The sequence below is a fragment of the Canis lupus genome, chromosome 25, assembly GCF_003254725.2.
Source record: "Canis lupus dingo isolate Sandy chromosome 25, ASM325472v2, whole genome shotgun sequence".
In the NCBI taxonomy this organism is placed as follows: Eukaryota; Metazoa; Chordata; class Mammalia; order Carnivora; family Canidae; genus Canis; species Canis lupus.
Genome location: NC_064267.1, coordinates 10,348,795 through 10,365,374, shown reverse-complemented (window position 1 = coordinate 10,365,374; position 16,580 = coordinate 10,348,795). Strand labels below are relative to the sequence as shown.

General features: G+C 47.6%; 1 protein-coding gene and 1 long non-coding RNA gene across 12 annotated transcripts in view; one reads left to right on the top strand and one right to left on the bottom strand.

Annotated features, from left to right (window-relative positions):
• MTUS2 (microtubule associated scaffold protein 2) overlaps positions 1-16,580 on the top strand; it is a 588,485-nt gene extending 571,905 nt beyond the window's left edge. For 9 of the 11 annotated variants that reach the window (XM_035720080.2, XM_025462603.3, XM_025462600.3 and 6 more), the window contains 6 exons: positions 1,347-1,452; positions 4,743-4,816; positions 8,226-8,324; positions 9,396-9,515; positions 11,643-11,740; positions 16,009-16,580. In XM_035720080.2, coding sequence (XP_035575973.2) covers positions 1,347-1,452; positions 4,743-4,816; positions 8,226-8,324; positions 9,396-9,515; positions 11,643-11,740; positions 16,009-16,222 — 711 coding nt within the window. In that variant the 3' untranslated portion in view covers positions 16,223-16,580. Of the gene's footprint in view, positions 1-1,346; positions 1,453-4,742; positions 4,938-8,225; positions 8,325-9,395; positions 9,516-11,642; positions 11,741-16,008 lie in introns of those variants that run through there. The other 2 variants (XM_025462606.3, XM_035720083.2) reach the window with 2 other exon arrangements.
• LOC118355552 (uncharacterized) lies at positions 5,537-6,824 on the bottom strand. Its single transcript, XR_004818245.2, has 2 exons — positions 6,187-6,824; positions 5,537-5,839 (listed from the first exon to the last, which is right to left on the bottom strand). It is a non-coding gene; the product is annotated as an uncharacterized LOC118355552 (long non-coding RNA).

Sequence of the window (16,580 nt, the reverse complement as noted above, 5' to 3'; positions counted from 1 at the left end):
GTTTTTACCTGGTCCATCAAAGAGCTCCAGGACCCGGGCCAATTTCCTGGTTCAGTGTTTTTCAAATGCCAGATTTTGACACACTAGTAGGTTATGAAATAAATTTAGTGGTTTGTAACTGGCATTTTGAAAAACAAAGTAAGATGAAATTTTAAAACCAGATTATTGCAAGGAGGAAGGGAAAGTGTAGCTTTGTGGAACTGGGTTCTGTGTGTGCACATGCGCCCACACACAACACAAGGTACCGTGGCATTTTTTAACAATGGTTCATTGACAAAGAATTTGGAAAAACACTGTTCTTGTTGGTTATGATGGGGAGAGGTGGGTTTTTGAAATTACTCCCAAATACATTTGAAGGTGAAGCAGCAGCCACAACAATAACAAAAACGGGAAACATATTGGGGGGTGGGGCAGTTTGCAGAGACCAGGAAGGGTGACAAAATCCTGGACTAGCTGTACTACCTGTGATTACATTCTGAAAATGTGCCTTCAGCCAGAGAAACACAAGTAGCTCTATGTTGCCTGGGCAGGAAGTCCAAATTGCAACCTGGAGGTCAAGGTTATGCTGAAGCAGGTGGTCCGAGCACACACATTTCTGCTGACCTGCCCTGGCGCTGGTGAGAGCATCCTGAGGCATCGGTTGCCATCTCACTGCAACAGACAACAATGGTGTGTTTGAGAGAGTTCCACCTGTAGGGTTAGACCTAGGCCGACCGCCAGCTTTGCCATTTACAAGCCCTTGCCAAACATTCCAAACTTCTTTGATCCTCAGTCTCCTTGTCTGTAAAATGGGCATAAAGTACTTTGTGATGTTCCTGTGAGAGTTAAGTACAGGAACCAATAGCAGGTGGCTTAATAAAGGTGAGTTCCTTCCATTTATCTTGTGTACTGATACTCCCACCTGCTACTGGGCAACAGAGAACGGACAGTACAGTAGAGGGCCGTCTTCTTTTCCTTATCCACCATTGTCTCAGTGATTGGTGCAGGGGAAAGAATGGAAGTGGGAAGGGGACCTTGCCAGAAGCCAGGCCCTGGGCAGTGAAGAGGTGGCTCAGGCAGCTGACCCCCGTGGGGAACCGCCATTCTCCTACTGACAGTGGGGCTGAGGCAGTGACTTCCCTGTGACCTCCCCCCACTCGGGGGCTGCCAATCACCACCAAATCCTGGCTTTCCTGCCTTGGTGCAAGGCCGAGATGGCTGTCATCTCAGCAGAATGACTTGTCCTTGACATTTGGGCCACAGACCTTTCTACTGGTTGAATTCCACCCATGCTCTACAAGCAACGAAGACACTACTGCAACCCATTCCCCCGCTCTGTGTGTAACCATAGCTGTGGCCTCCTTCAGGTAGAAGATCTCACAGCCAGCCATGAGGCTACTCTCCTAGAGATGGAAAATAACCACACGGTAGCCATCGCAATCCTGCAGGATGACCACCACCACAAAGTCCAAGGTAGCTACCAGCCTCAATGTGTATGGCCATGCGGGGTGGGCTGTGTGAGCCAAACCTTTGCGGCCGTCCTTCCTCTCTTGCCCCTTTTCCTGTTTTCCCTTCCTCTCCTTCCTGGTGTGTCTTTTTTGTTGCTTCCTATGGAAAGATCTAAAAATCCAGGATCCATCCAGGTAACTGCTCCTTCCCTCGGAAGCATTTACCCTCACACTTGCCCAGAGATGAGAATGCCGGGGAGCTGTGCCAGGGGATTGGGGCCAGATCCCACGTGGCATTCCCATGTAGCTGCTCTGGGGTTCCTTCTGTGCATCACAATTGTTCAGAGTTCCTGAGGTCATTCCGATGGGTCTCAAAGCTGGAGAACCATTACTCCAAAGTAGGCCTGGAAATCCTGGATTTTACCTTGTCTTCTAGCATTTTAAAATAAATGGTGACCCCCATGTAGATGTACTTTCCCCACATCTGTGGTGTGCTCAGGGCCACAGCAGCGTCCAGTTGGACCTGGGTCTCCACACCTCATACTCAGCACATTCCCCGTGGGCTAAGCGGAGCTCCAAATCTTTCTTTTTACATATTTTTGTAACTTTAGATTATCTTTCAATACATAGAGTTGTTTGTGGGTCATAATAAAAGTAACAACAGTTACTATTACTAAGATTTTTACCTTGTGAAAAAAGCTTTTTTACACTTTTGACATGCAAATGCATTACATTGGTATATATATTTTAGTTTTCAATTTCCCCACCTCACTTTTTTCCCTAGTTAACTGGTTGTTAAAGTGTATTTAAAGCAATTAAATTTAATAGATTAATAAATTTTAATAATTTGAAAGATACCATCAGAAGTTTTTTTAAAAAGATGTATTTATTTTAGAGAGAGCATGAGTGGGAGGCAGAGGGGGAGGGAGAGAGAATCTCAAGCAGACGCCATGCGGAGCACAAGGCATGACATGGGGATCTATCTCATGGCACTGGGATCTATGACCCGAGCTGAAATCAAGAGTCAGATGCTTAACCGACTATGCCACCCAGGTTCCCCAACTTCAGAGGTTTTTTAAGTTATTTCTAAAATTTTCTTTGTAAACAATATAGTCCACTGTGTGACAATCAATACTCATGTTTTGCTTTCCTCAAGCACCAGCGCCATCACCTCTGGAACCCATTAGTACATGAAAAGTCCAAGCTGGAGACAAGGGACAGTACTTCCCTGAGAACTACTTAAATGTATTACCTGTGTCCTAAGACCATGTCTCCCACTTAGAGTACCAATTCCTACCCTTGGCTGCATACTGGAACCACCTGGGGACTTTTAAAAAATATTTATGTGTAGATCCTATTGCAAAGATCCTACTTTAATTGCTTTGGGGTGCAGCCTAGGCATCAGAATTTTTTAAAGCTCCCCAGGTGATTTTAACATGCAGCAAAATTTGAGAACCATTGTTTGTGAGCACAGTATTAAACATGGGACAAGGTGTTATGACCTTAAAATAATGAAAATCATTATGAGTATATGGATACTAGCAATGATTTATACCATCTCCAGAATAGATTCTAACTTTTCTTTTTCTCTTGGGTTTTTGTGGCCCTCTGAAAATGTCCTAAGTCCATCACTGCACTGTAGGAAAATGGTCTCTAGAAAGGGAATTTGAAAAAATAAAAAAAATATTAAAAAAAAAGAAAGGGAATTTGAATGGAAATAGTGCAATGAGCCATAGTGTTGCCTTTTGTTTCTATATTTTCGTAAAAATAGACCTGGTAGATTTTTCTGATGAATGAAATCTCACTTAGACACCACATCCAAGGCACTTGAATTATATATAAATGTCAAGACAATGTAGGTGTATTTAATGATAGGTAAAAAATTTATTACCATGGTCAGGGCGATGCTTTCAATGACTATTAAAACTAATCATGTACACAGAGCCAGGTAGACCAGAAGCCTGCATGGCTTTATATCATTGAAATCTGCACAAATTTTCCCCCCAAATGTAAATTTCAGCTACAAACAACTGGATTTCTTAGAGACTTCCACCATCATTACTTAAAAGATTTGGGTCAATGGAAACCACAAAGTCTTTCCTAATTGCAGCTCATGCCAGCCAGGATAATTGCTGGCCTCCAGTGCTCTCCTGTTCTAAGCATGTGACCCCGGCTGATTAATGGGACCTTTCCTCCCTGCGGTTATAACATGAAAACAAATTGCTTGTGTAGCCAGAATGAGATGTGCTTCACCCAGCTAATAAGACTCTTTCCATCTGGAGGAATATAGAATCCATTCACTAATAACTCTTACATGACATCTCTTTCTGCCTAACTTGCAAATTATTACTGGAATGACACTTTTCACAGAATAGAATTGTTCCAAACTCTCCAAGAGGAACCAGTCCAATTAGTCCTTCCTTCTGTCTGAATGTCTTAATATTGAATCTTTGCTCAAGCAAATCTTTGACATCTGTGGTTTCCAGAGTGTGGCCAAGAGGCTACCAAGGTGTTCTTGCAGACACAACCCTGGCCCCTTTCATACATCCATTCCCCAGCAAGCCCAGGCTGGCATGATGGCGCTCACAGCAACACTCTCCTTGGAAGGCCACCTTCTTCAGCATCCAGATTGCTGCTTCGTGGTGGAAAGGAGAATGATTTAACACTGCTTATCCAGCTGCTCTACCATGAGAAAAACTTGGAGAATAATGGGTACTGTGGAGAATCCAACTAGGGCAGAGTGATGGTAGAGCAGGTTGTAAGAATGAGATTGTGTATATGTGCATGTGTGCGTGACGTGCTCCCGAGTACAATTGTGGTTTATTTTTATATTTATTTATTTATTTATTTATTTATTTATTTATTTATTTATTTTATTTTATTTTATTTTTTTTTTGAGAAAGAGAGGGAGTGGGGAATGAGGCAGGAGAGAGAGAATCTTAAGCAGGCTCCATGCTCAGCACAGAGCCCAACACAGAGCTCGATCTCACCTGACATCATGACCCTAGCAGAAATCAAGAGGGACACTCAACCAATTGAGCCAGCCAGGCGCCCCTACATGATTGTAGTTCTGTTTGCTTCCGTCCCTCATTCTTCCCCTCTTTCCCTCTTTTTCCTTCTTTGTCCTATTCCCTTTCTCTTTCTTTCACTGTCTTCTAAAGAACACTACATATAATTTCAAAGTATGGAGAAGTCTCTGTAGGCTTTAGTCTTCTATCTACCAGTGTCCCTTATTTACCTACATCCTAAATCTGACAAAGTCTTGTTTGATCCTTTTCAAAAGACCAACTTAACTATTTGATCTCTTATCTCCAGAATTGATGTCTACCCATGAACTTGAAAAGAAAGAATTGGAAGAAAATTTTGAAAAGCTGCGGCTGTCATTACAGGTTAATATGCATTCTCTTAACTCTGGTATCAAGATAATGGCAGCATCATTATGCCTGTCTGCAGACTTTCATCCAGCACCTACTGTGTACTGGATCCTGTACTAAGCATTGGAAAATAGAGGTAAATGAGACATACTCCTTGCCCTTTGGGTAGTTACTGTCCGCTCAGACAGCTGTGACCTAAACAGTGACAGACAACACAAAAGGTAACACATACTTACACCCAATGAATAACACCATCAGTGAGCACCACAGGAGTTCTGAGACACTGCTCCCTACTTGCCATGGTCAGAGGAGTTGTGTCTGAAGAAAAGGGAGGACTTGGGGAGGAGAACAATCTAGGCAGGGGGAATGGGGTAACGGGGTTGTAAAGGACAAATGTCATAGGATATGTTCTGGGAATTATAAAAGGGGCTTTAATCACCTGGAGGTAGGTAAGATGAAAAGAACCTTCTTCGTCTTCCACTGCTAACCTGTGGAAAACATGGGTCTCAGAGTCTGGGGGCTGCCTGGCTTCCTTCTGACCTCCATGGGGAGAATGAAAGGTCTCCCAGATCACCCGCGTCTCCCTCCCGCCTTCTAGAGACCCAGGCCACCCCCAGCCCTAGGTTGGAGCTGCCTGGGAAGCAAGGGTGAGGTCGGTGGCCCTGCTTCCATTTCCAACTATGGCTGCCTCTGTTATAATAAGATTATTTGTTAAATATTAGGAACACGCACATCTGAAAGTTGTGGAAGGTGTTTATTAAAACTGTAATACAAAGGCGAGAATTTTCCTTCTTTGCTGGCATACTTTCCCCTGGCAATATTCATTGTACAGAGCCTGCGCACCAAGACAAGAATCCAGGATTGTGGAGATAGCCAGTGTCACAGCTGTTGAATGTACTATTCAGAAGTTTTAAAATGGGAAACCGCCTGCTGCAAGCCCTCCACTGCCCCGATCCGTTGATCCATGGATGGTCCTGCAGTAAGCCGGTGCAGTCCTCACATGGCTTATCCTTGGCCCATTAACCCCAAACTGCCTTCCTGTGCGTCCAGTCCAAAACCAAAAGAAGGGAGAGTTTTGTTTCATATGAGTCTTCACTCTGCCGCTAACATTAAACTGTCATGAATTGTATATATTTCAGTTGTAACTCTCCATGGAAAGAGTTTATTTGGGCTGGAGAATATTTGGTACAAAGAGGACAGCATTGCTTAGGCCAAAACTTCTAAGCTCCTGGTGGCTAGAGAAACAGATCTGGGGCAAGAGATGTGAGCTTGGAGTTTTTAACTCCCCACTATACCTCCTCTTTCTAGCTTGGAAATCATGAACAGTTACATAAGCTCTATAAACCTTACTTTACTCATCTGTAAAATAGGGGCGATAACAATACCTTCCTCTCGATGTGAGCAGATTAAGGGCCTAGCACTAGGTTGGCTCACGGTAGATGCTAGTAAGGAGTGGCTATTGCTATGAAATCGTTTCTAACATTGTTACGTTTCCTACTACTATTGTTACGTCATTGGTTAACCCTTGAGTGACCCATGCTGGGCTGCATCACCAGCGGGGCCTTTCTGCCTCTTAGTTTGACTCAAATTGAAAAACAGTCTGTTTGGTCTGATGGCTGTGGCACCATTGTCTGCCTATGGATCTGTTTTGAGTAATGGTGAATAAGGCAGATAAAAACACAGTTGGACATTTTAGATCTGTCCCAGGTGGCATTGCCTGATGCATCTTTCATGGTTTTGCTTTTCAATGAAGGAGGAGAGACCTGAAAGAAATGCTTCCTCTGTGAGCACGGAGTTGGGTGTAGGAGCTGTGTAGCATTTTTATAGTCATTTTTATAGTCATGTTCTAGAAGGTGACTGCAGCTATGGAGTGACCATGTGCTGGGGCCCAGCTGGTGTTGCCCTGGGCTGGAATTTACATTCATCAGCTCCTGTGCATACAAATTCCCACTGACAACTATAATGCCCTAATGCACCAGCACTTGGATTTAATGGCATGGCGGTGGGGGAGGGGGGCTTTTTGTTGTTGTTGTTTAAAAATAAAATTGGAAGTAACCGGAAACAAAAAAAAAAAAAAAAAAGAGGAAAAGGAACCTGCCAAGGATGGTTTGCAAAACAAGGCCCTCTGATGAGAGGGAGAAAGCAGGCAAGCCAGCACTTCATACATGACAGTGTTTTTATGTGGGATTACATGATTTACAGCACCTAGGCCTTTATACGAGGGGGATGAAGCTGTTTCTTTGGCCAGAAGAGCTCTTGGGGAGACCTTAGTCCCTCCATTTTAATGTCACAGAAGTGGTGTCATTGGATGGAGACCTTTGGGATATTCTGCATGAATGAGGCATCATCTCTCACTGTGCTTGAGCATCAAGAGAAAGCCCCCTGCCCGGCATCCTTTGCTCACCTGCAGTGATCGGGCATTGCTGGGGTTGCAAGGGAGGTTGAGTGTAGATGCATCTGCCCTGGCAGCCAGGGAAGGAGCAAGAAATGGTTCCTCCTTGGACATACCGTCATCTGGTCAGTGAGGACACAGAGAGCTGCTAGGGGTCTAGCCGGGCGGAGAGTCTAGATGGGAGAAAAGACTCCGCTCACATGGCAGCTCCTGCCAGAGATATGCAGTCCAGCCCTGAGGCCCAGAAAGGCTGAGGGGAGGCCAGAAGTGAGCAGGGAGGGGGGAGCTGGAAGGTAAGGTGGGGTGGGGAGGGGAGCAGTGAGAGCGGAGCTGGGAGACCAGAGGGGCTGAGCAGGAGGCATGTCAACACTGTGTCAAGTGGGCACTTCATCTTCATGCCAATGGGGTTTAACATGGTGGGGGTGATGGGTTCGGTTCCGCTTTAGAAAGCTCCCCCTGCCTCCAGCGTGAGGGCAGAAGGCTTAGAAGCCCGGCGTCAGGTCCAGCAAGGAGCAGCAGCGTGCCTCAACTTTAGCTGGAGGGACAGGGACCAGGGAGCTCGCGGACGCCAGGGACGTTAGGCAGGTGGAATTGGCAGCACTTGATGACTGACCCCAAATTAGTGTGTGTGGTGGTCACAGGAGGGGTCTCAGGCAGAGAGGGGAGTCAGGGATGGTTCAACGGTTTATTCACCAAGGCAGTTCTCTGAAATGGGTATCTGTCCTTCGTCAGGTCAGGGACTCGAGGCCTCCCCGAGGTGGGACACGGCAGCATTGCCTCCCGCCTCCACGGCAGCTGGGGGGGGACGAGGCCAGCGGCCTCCTGCTGGGGGGACCCGAGCTCGCCCGCTCCCGCCAGGGCACTGCCTGCGGAGCCCGGGGGCCGGCGGGGCCTGGCGACCTCAGCAGCCTCCGCCGCCCCGTGGAGAGCGGCCACCTGTGGGGTGGGCGGCGGTCCCTTGCCGGCTGCCCGGGCCACAGTGTCTGCAGGCGCCGAGCTGGGCCGAGCCGGGCCTCTTGTCCTTCCCTCCAGGACCAGGTGGACACGCTGACCTTCCAGAGCCAGTCTCTGCGGGACCGCGCCAGGCGCTTTGAGGAGGCTCTGAGGAAGAACACCGAGGAGCAGCTGGAGGTAGTCCTGCTCCCCAGGCCCCCCCAGGCCCCCCCAGGCCTCCGGGCTCCCACAGGGGCCCCACCCCGGGAGTCACCTCAGCAGTCTCCCCCAGAGACGGGACCTCTGTGTGGATCCGCTGCCGCAGTGACGGCCGGCCAGGACATGTCCCTGTCAGCACCTCTCTCCTGACACAAGGACAGCTGTGGGTTCTCCACCGATGTGTTCTCGCCAGATTCCACGGCGCCCCAGCCACGGCCCCCGAGCCCCCGCGACCCGCACGCCCTCCCCTCCATCCCCCCCCAGCTTGGGGGTCGGCTGGTGCAAGAGTCACCACCCATGCCTGTCTTAATAGGTTGAGGGGAGTGTTTTCCAGAAAAGCTGGCAAAGTTCCTTCCCTCTCAGGGAGGATTGCCAGATAAAATGCAAGACACCCAGGTCAGTTTGAATTATAAATAAGTGAATTTTTTATATAAGTGTATCCCATCTAATACTTATACTTAAAAAAGAAAAGGTGCTTTATCTGGAATTCATACTTAATGTCCTATGTTTTGTTGTTGTTGCTGTTGTTACATTTGGCAACCTTACTGTAGCATTTCTTTCCCTAAAATGCCTTTTCTGCTTTTTAAACCACTTTGCTCATTTCCTACACAAGGATACACCCCACCCCTACCCCACCCCTTGCCCAGCTCTGCCTGGGTACGAGGGAGACCTGTAAATCTCAATGTGTCTGTTGAACCAAGTAGTCTGGGTCAATGTTAAAAGCCAATGTTGAATTTACTCTTTTTTACCCCAAGAGCTCCCTTTTGGGGATGGGCTGGTGGCATCCTGCCACCCCAGCATCCAGACTCTTCAGTGGGTGATGGCTTTACCTCTCTTGTTCCCCAGAGAGCTGGATTTCTTATAGCATTTCCAGTGGGAAACCAATGCGTATCTTTATCAGAGAAGGCTGTGAGTGCGCTCACACTCACGCCCCCGTGCCTACTGGGAAACTTGTTACAGGAGGCTAGATTTAGCTGAACTCATGGCACTGGTGGATCCTGGACTTTGCTGGGACCCCTGGTAAATAGCTCTTGTTCTCTGCTGTTGTAGATTGCATTGGCTCCCTATCAGCACTTGGAAGAAGACATGAAGAGTCTGAAGCAGGTATTAGAGATGAAGAATCAGCAAATACACCAGCAGGAAAAGAAGATCATTGAGCTGGAAAAACTGGTGAGTCAGCCTGTGTGCTTGGGAGAGCCCCAGGAACCTGAATGATATGCCGTACTGTCAGCAAGATGCTGTTCACAGCATCCGGAAGGTGGACCCTTCCCTGTCCACTGCCTACACCTGAAAATGCCATGGCTGAGTCTCAAGATCTTTCTTAGGAAGCCAGGAATTCTGATAAGGAATCTGAGGTGGCCTCATTTTGTACAACTGGGGAGCCCTCCTGATTCCCGCCTCCATTCTCCATCTGCCACTCCTCCCCTGGGGGAGTGCTCCTTCCTCCCTCCTCCCTGCAGGCGATAGGTGGTAAGCCAGTATGAATGGAGCATCACTGAGGTGTGCCAGGCTTGGTGCAAAGCACTTTACATGTGTTTGTTCTTTAACTCTGACAGCCATCCCCTGGAGCAAGTACTGTCGGGAGGCTCCTTTCATAGTCGCAGATGCACATGGAGGCCTAGGCAGAGGCGTAAGGAGAGCCAGTAAGTGGCTGGGCCCAGGTAGGAGTGCTGGCCCAGTGCTCCACGTTCCGGCTCTCACAGCCCTCTGCCTCCTGTTCAGCCCAGCCAGCAGATCTTTAACTTGCCGTCTTAGTAATTAATCATCTTGGCTAACTTCTAAAGTCCCTTGCTTGTTTCTGAAATATCCCTCGAAGCTGGTTTTCCTAAGCCAGGGGCTGATCTAGGCCTACCTGCTGGATCTGGCACCTCCACTTCTTGCAGACATCTCATACTGTACAGGTGCTTATCAGGTGGGGTGGGGGCAGCCTGCCGTGTGTCTGTCAGTAACCAGCATCCAGGCAATGGTGACCATGTGGCACCTCCCAATGGCCCAGAGCTTCCCAGCAGTGTCAGAGTCCTGCCACGCTGCCTGGCCCACATGGAGACCGACGATCCTCCTCCTCCTCCAGGCCGGACAATCCGCATTCAGCTGTCTGATCACCCACAAATCTTAGGGTTTACTCAGATGTTTTTAGCCACGTTCCAGACATTCTGCAGGCCTGCATGCTTTCTCCTTCCAGAAACCTTTCCTGGCATACAGAAAGAACCAATTTAATCACTTCCCATTTCCTGGGAGCAAAGATGAAGGCTGTAGGGAAGTGCCCTGCTGGAAAGCTGGGACAGAGTCCAGCCCTTTGGCTCTGACTCCTGGTCCTCTTCGTGGAAGGGCAACAGTTTTCCTCAAAGATTGACGACCCAATAGTGAATTTGTCATTTGTTCTTCAAAAAATAATTTATTTCTGAATTTATCTTAGAGTAGAACTGTGCTTCTGCAAGTCCCTAGGGGCCACACAGAGAGAAAAGCATAAATTGTAGGGGAATAACAACCAGGGGAAATGTTATTTTCTGATCATGTTCCAAGCCCATCTCAGGCTTTGGCTTCCTGGCTGGTCATACTCTCAGAAGGAAAAAATGTGTCCACATTATTTGTATTTCTATCCCTCCATTAATTCAGAATGTCCTATTGTGCATACATGCCGGGCAGGGATGCTGATGCAGCTCAGTTGACCGTCAGGGAGAACCAGGGGACCCATCAGCCAAACTAGGACCCAGGGGTGTTCACTGATCTCTGACAGCTCATCTTTGACTGCCTGGGCATGCCCTGGAAGAAATGTATTCTACACAGAAACCGGACATATACATACACACACATTGTATAATATACGTAAAAAATATTTATATCTAAAATATGTATAACAATAATACTTTTACTACATACAGTGCACTCTGGTATTTTCTGTTTTATTTCGTTTTTAAAAATACTACTCACATCTAACTTGATTTTACAACCCATTGTAATTTGCAATGCACTATTGTTTTTTTTTAAGATTTTATTTATTTATTTGAGAGAGAGAGAGAGCATATGTGCACATGAACAGAGGGAAGGGCAGAGGGGGAAGGGGAGGGACAAGAAGACTCTACATGGAACACAGAGCCCCGTGTGGGGTGCACTTCAGGACCCTGAGATCATGACCTGAGCCAGAATCAAAAGTTGGATACCCAACCCACCAAGCCACCCAGGCACCCCACAAAGCAATGTTCTTGATAATCCTCCAAAGCCCAGAAGCCAAGGGCACTGGCCTTCTATATTTGTCATGGCCTTGCTGAGAACCTCTTAACACTGCGTCCTTTGTAGGCGGAAAAGAATATTATCCTAGAAGAAAAGATCCAAGTTCTCCAGCAGCAAAATGAAGACCTCAAAGCAAGGATTGACCAGAACACCGTTGTCACAAGGTAGGTGGGCCTGGGTGTCTGAGCCTAACAAATCAGGTGTCACCTACAAAGTGGCTTTGCTCTTGAGTTTCTTTGGGGACTCTGTTCTTGTCCAGCATCCAATTTATCTAATTCCTCTGTGCTGTGAGGCTTTCCCACATAGGCTCTTGGCATTTCACATATGAAAAAAAGAATAAAACACACCACTGGGACCTCCCGGCCTGTGCCTGGCTCTGCATATCAGTGGTCCCCACTTGGGGACAAATGAGTGAAATTGGCTCATGTGTGCAGGAGAGGTCTCCAGTGCAGCTGGGAGATGGAGGGCTTTATTTCTGGGGGGTTTGGAGGAGTGCCAGCTAGATATTCCCAGGCAAAAGACAAAAACGCCATGAGCTGAGCCTGTGCTCTGTTAGCTCACAGCACAGACCTGTGTAGGGCCCTCAGCTGCTGAGCTGTCATCCTGGGCCAGCCTGCCCAAGGCCATGAAGAGCTGGCCCTGGCCAGGGGATGGCAGGGAGTGAACAATCCAGTGAAGCTGTGTAGTCGAATGCAGATCTTCTGAGTAACACTGTTCCCATCTCCATCCCCTGCTCTGATGTGCTCCAACTTACAAGGAAGGATGTGGGGGTCCCCCCTTCTGCTGTCAGAGTAGAGTGAAGCAGTGTTTAGGCTTGATCAGCCAACTGGAGCTCGTAGGCAGACCTTGGGTTCAGTTCCAGACTGCCGCAGTTAAGCAAGTATCGCAATGAAGCAATCACATGAATTTTTCCCAAATGAATGGTTTCCCGGTACATATAAAAGTTAGGTTTACACTATCCTATAGTTTACTAAGTGTGAAATACCATCATGTCTAAAAAAGCAATGTGCATACCTTAATTTAAAAATGCTTTATTGCTGAAAAATGCAAACCACCATCCAAAGTTTCAGCGAGTCATAAATCTTTTTACTGATGGAGGGTCTTGGCTCACTATCAGTGGCTACTGACTGGTGGGGGTCAAGCTGCTGAAGGCTGGGGTGTCTGTGCCAATTTCTTAAAACAACAATGAAGTTTGCTACATCGATGGACTTTCACAAAATATTTCTCTGTAGTGTGCAATGCTGTTTGATAGCATTTCACCCACAAGTAGAACTTCTTTCAAAACTGGAGTCAATCCTCTCAATCCCTGCTGCTGCTTTTTTAGCTAAGTTGATGTACTACTCTAAATCCTTTGTGGTCAATGCAACAGTCTTCATGGCATCTCCGCCAAGAGTGATTTCCATCTCAAGAAACCACTTTCTTGACTCATCCATGAGAACCAGCCCCTCATCCGTTCAAGTTTGATCATGAGATGGCAGCAATGTGGTCCCATCTTCAGGTCCCACTTTGATTTCCAGGTCTCTTGCTGTTTTCACTACATCTGTAGTTACTGCCTCCACTGACATCCTGAACCTCTCGCCTCCAAGTCCTCCATGGGGTGGGGGTGGGGGGGAGGACACCAACTTCTTCCAAACTCCTGTGAATGTGCATAATTTGACTTCTTCCCATGAATCATGAATGTTCTTACCGGCATCTTATAATGGCGAATCCTTTCCAGAAGGTTTTCAATTGACTTTGCCCAGATGCATCAGAGGAATCACTCTCCATGGCAGCTGTAGGCTTACAAAAATGTATTTCTTAAAGAATAAGACTTGAAAAAAAAAAAAAAAAGAGAATAAGACTTGAAAGGCAAAATTATTCCTTGATCCATGGACTGTAGAATGGATGTTGTGTCAGCAGGCATGAAGACCACATTCATCTTGCCAGTCTCCATCAGAGCTCTTGGGCGACCAGGTGCATTGTTGGTCAGCAGTAGTATTTTGATAGGAATCATTTTTCTCTGCAGCAGATCTTTACAGTGGGCTTCAAATATTCAGTAAACCATACTGTAAACAGATGTGCTGTCATCCAGGCTTTGTGGTTCCACTGATAGAGGATAGAGTAGATTTTGCATCATTCTGAAGGGCCCTAGGATTTTCCAAATGGTCAATTTGCACTGGCTTCAACTGAAGTCATCAGCTGCTTTAGCTCCTAACGAGAGTCAGCCTGTCCTTTGAAGACTTCTCTAGCTATGAAAGTCTTGATGGCATCATCTTCCAACAGAAGGCTGTTTTGTCTACATTGAAAAATCTATTGTTTAGTGTAGCCGCCTTCATGAATCACCTTAGCTAGACCTTTTGGGTACCTCACTGCAGCTTCTACACCAGCATTTGTTGCTTCACCTTATACCTTATGTTCTGGAGTTGGCTTCTTTCCTTAAACCTCAGGAACCAACCTCTGCCAGCTTCAGACCTTTCTTCTGCAGCTTCCTCACCTCTATCATCCCTCACAGATTGAGAGATTTAGGGCCTTGCTCTGGATTAGTCTTGGGCTTAAGGGAATGTTGTGGCTGGTTTGCTCTTCTCTCCAGACCACTCAAAGTTTCTCCATATCAATAGTAAGGCTGTTCCACTTTCTACTCCACATGTTCACTGGAGCAGCACTTTTAATATCCTTCAAGAATCTTTCCTTTGCACCACAACTTAGCTGATGTTTGGCACAAGAAGCCCCAGCTCTCAGCCTACCGAGGCTTTCCACATGCCTTCCTCACTAAGCTTTTGGTTTAAAGTGAGAAAGTGCAACTCTTCCTTTCACCTGAGCACTTAAGAGGCCATTGTAGGGTTATTCTTTGGTCTAACTTCAATATTGTTGTGTCTCTGGAAATAGGGAGACACCCAAAGAGAGGGAGAGAGACCGGGAAAGTCTGGTCGATGGAGCAGTCAGAGCACACACAACATTAATTGATTAAGTTTGCGATCTTATACGGATGTAGTTTGTGGACCCCCAAAACGATTATAGTAGTAACATCAAAGATCACTGATCACAGACCAGCATAACAAACATAATAATAATGAAAAAGTTGGAAATATTGCAAAAATTACCAAAACGTGACGTGAAGATGTGAAGTAAGCAAATGCTGTTGGAAAATTGGCACCAGTAACCGTACTCTACTGAGGGCTGGCACAAACCTTCAGCCTATAAAAAATATCTGCAAAGTGCAGTAAAATGAAGCACAGTAAAATGAGGTGTGCCTGCACTTTGTCCATGAGGATAGAGCTCTCTCTGTGGGACCCTTGCCTGTCCCCTGACCCCTTACTGAACTGAACTCCTTCTTGGATCCATATATGTCACCCTGTGATGCACACGCACACTCACATACGTACTTGTGCTTCCTGTCACCCACAGGTGTACACAAGTGTGCATGCTCCCAGACTTGCACGATCATGCTCACTGGCATGCACACTCTTGTGTGCCCACCCCCTCACAGGTCACACACATATAGTTGCACACACTCACACATATACACACATACACACATTACCTCCGCAACTGAACTCGTGGTGCTGGCATTCATTCCCACCCCAGAGGCTCACAGGAGAGACTGTGCCAGGGCAGCAGGTCTGTCACCCACCCTGCTCAACCTGAGCCACCCCAGCCCATGCCTCCCCTGGAAATCACAAAGGCACCTGGCCCAAAGAGCAAGTCCAGGCTTTATCCAAGTGAGCTGGCTTCCTGGGCTGAGTCCGTGCAGCTACAAAATGCCTGTGTACTCATCCCTGTCAGTTCCTCATTTATACAAAATGCAACAAAGCAAGCAACTCACACTTGATGACAGCGCAGGATGCATCGATCCCTTTTTCATTTAGCATCCCTTATCAACAACCATTAATTGAGCATCTGTTGTGTGCCAGACGCCAGGCTGGATGCTGGGGATTCAAGGAAAGCGGCTCTGGCCCCTGTCCTCAAGGGCTCTCGGTCCAGCAGGCAGGCAGATGCACAGATCAGCATGTGCAGCAGGGGAAGACGCTTGCTCTCACGGGGACCCGAGCCAGGGCCAGGGAGGCCAGGAGGCATCCTGGGGCTGACGGCACTGTCCCTGTGCTGTCCTTATGGTTGATGGCCACTATCTCTGAGCCTCCTGTGCGGCACACGCACACTAGCTCCCCACTTCCCTCCTTTCCTCTTTTGCCTTCAGCATTTGCTCTGTCCGGGGGACAGCTAGGGCCTCCCCTGATGGGGCAGAGGGACTGTGAGGGAACGGATGTGTCGGCGTGAAGCATGGAAATCACACTTCAGCCCATGGGGCTTGGTCTCTGTGGTCCCGTTGGTCCCCGTGCTCCCGCAGGCGGCTGCAGCCTCCTCCCTTGCCCCGACCCCCCTGGCCCAGTGAATCTCAAATTCATTGCCTTCCAGCAGAATCGCTGCTTGATTGTTTCCTGTTCTCCCCATGCAGACAACTGTCGGAGGAAAATGCCAACCTGCAGGAATATGTGGAGAAAGAAACCCAGGAGAAGAAGAGATTGAGCCGAACCAACGAAGAGCTGCTTTGGAAGCTCCAAACTGGGGACCCAACCAGCCCGGTTAAACTCTCGCCCACGTCCCCCGTCTACCGTGGCTCCTCCTCGGGGCCCTCCTCGCCCGCCAGAGTCAGCGCGACGCCCAGATGACCCACCCAGCGCTTCCACCCGGACGGACGGACGGACGGAGTCTTGACCGGGCTGGCCCTGCGCGCATGCTCAGTAGCTGCATAGCTGCATCCTAAGCAAAGTCCTCTTCTGATCCTCATATAAGACTGTCCTGGTGTTGGCACTTAGGAAAGTGTAAACGGTAGTGTCTGATGTGCAAACGTTTGACCGTAGTTAGAGCCAAAAGAAAGGAAGAAACTCCAGTTGTTCTTGAGCAATGAACTTTCACTGCAGAATTTCAGGTTCGTTACAAATAGCTCAGTTTTGAATATACATTGAATAATCCTTGTGTACTGCACCGATATGTGTGTATATTTAGATATACGTATATACACATGCA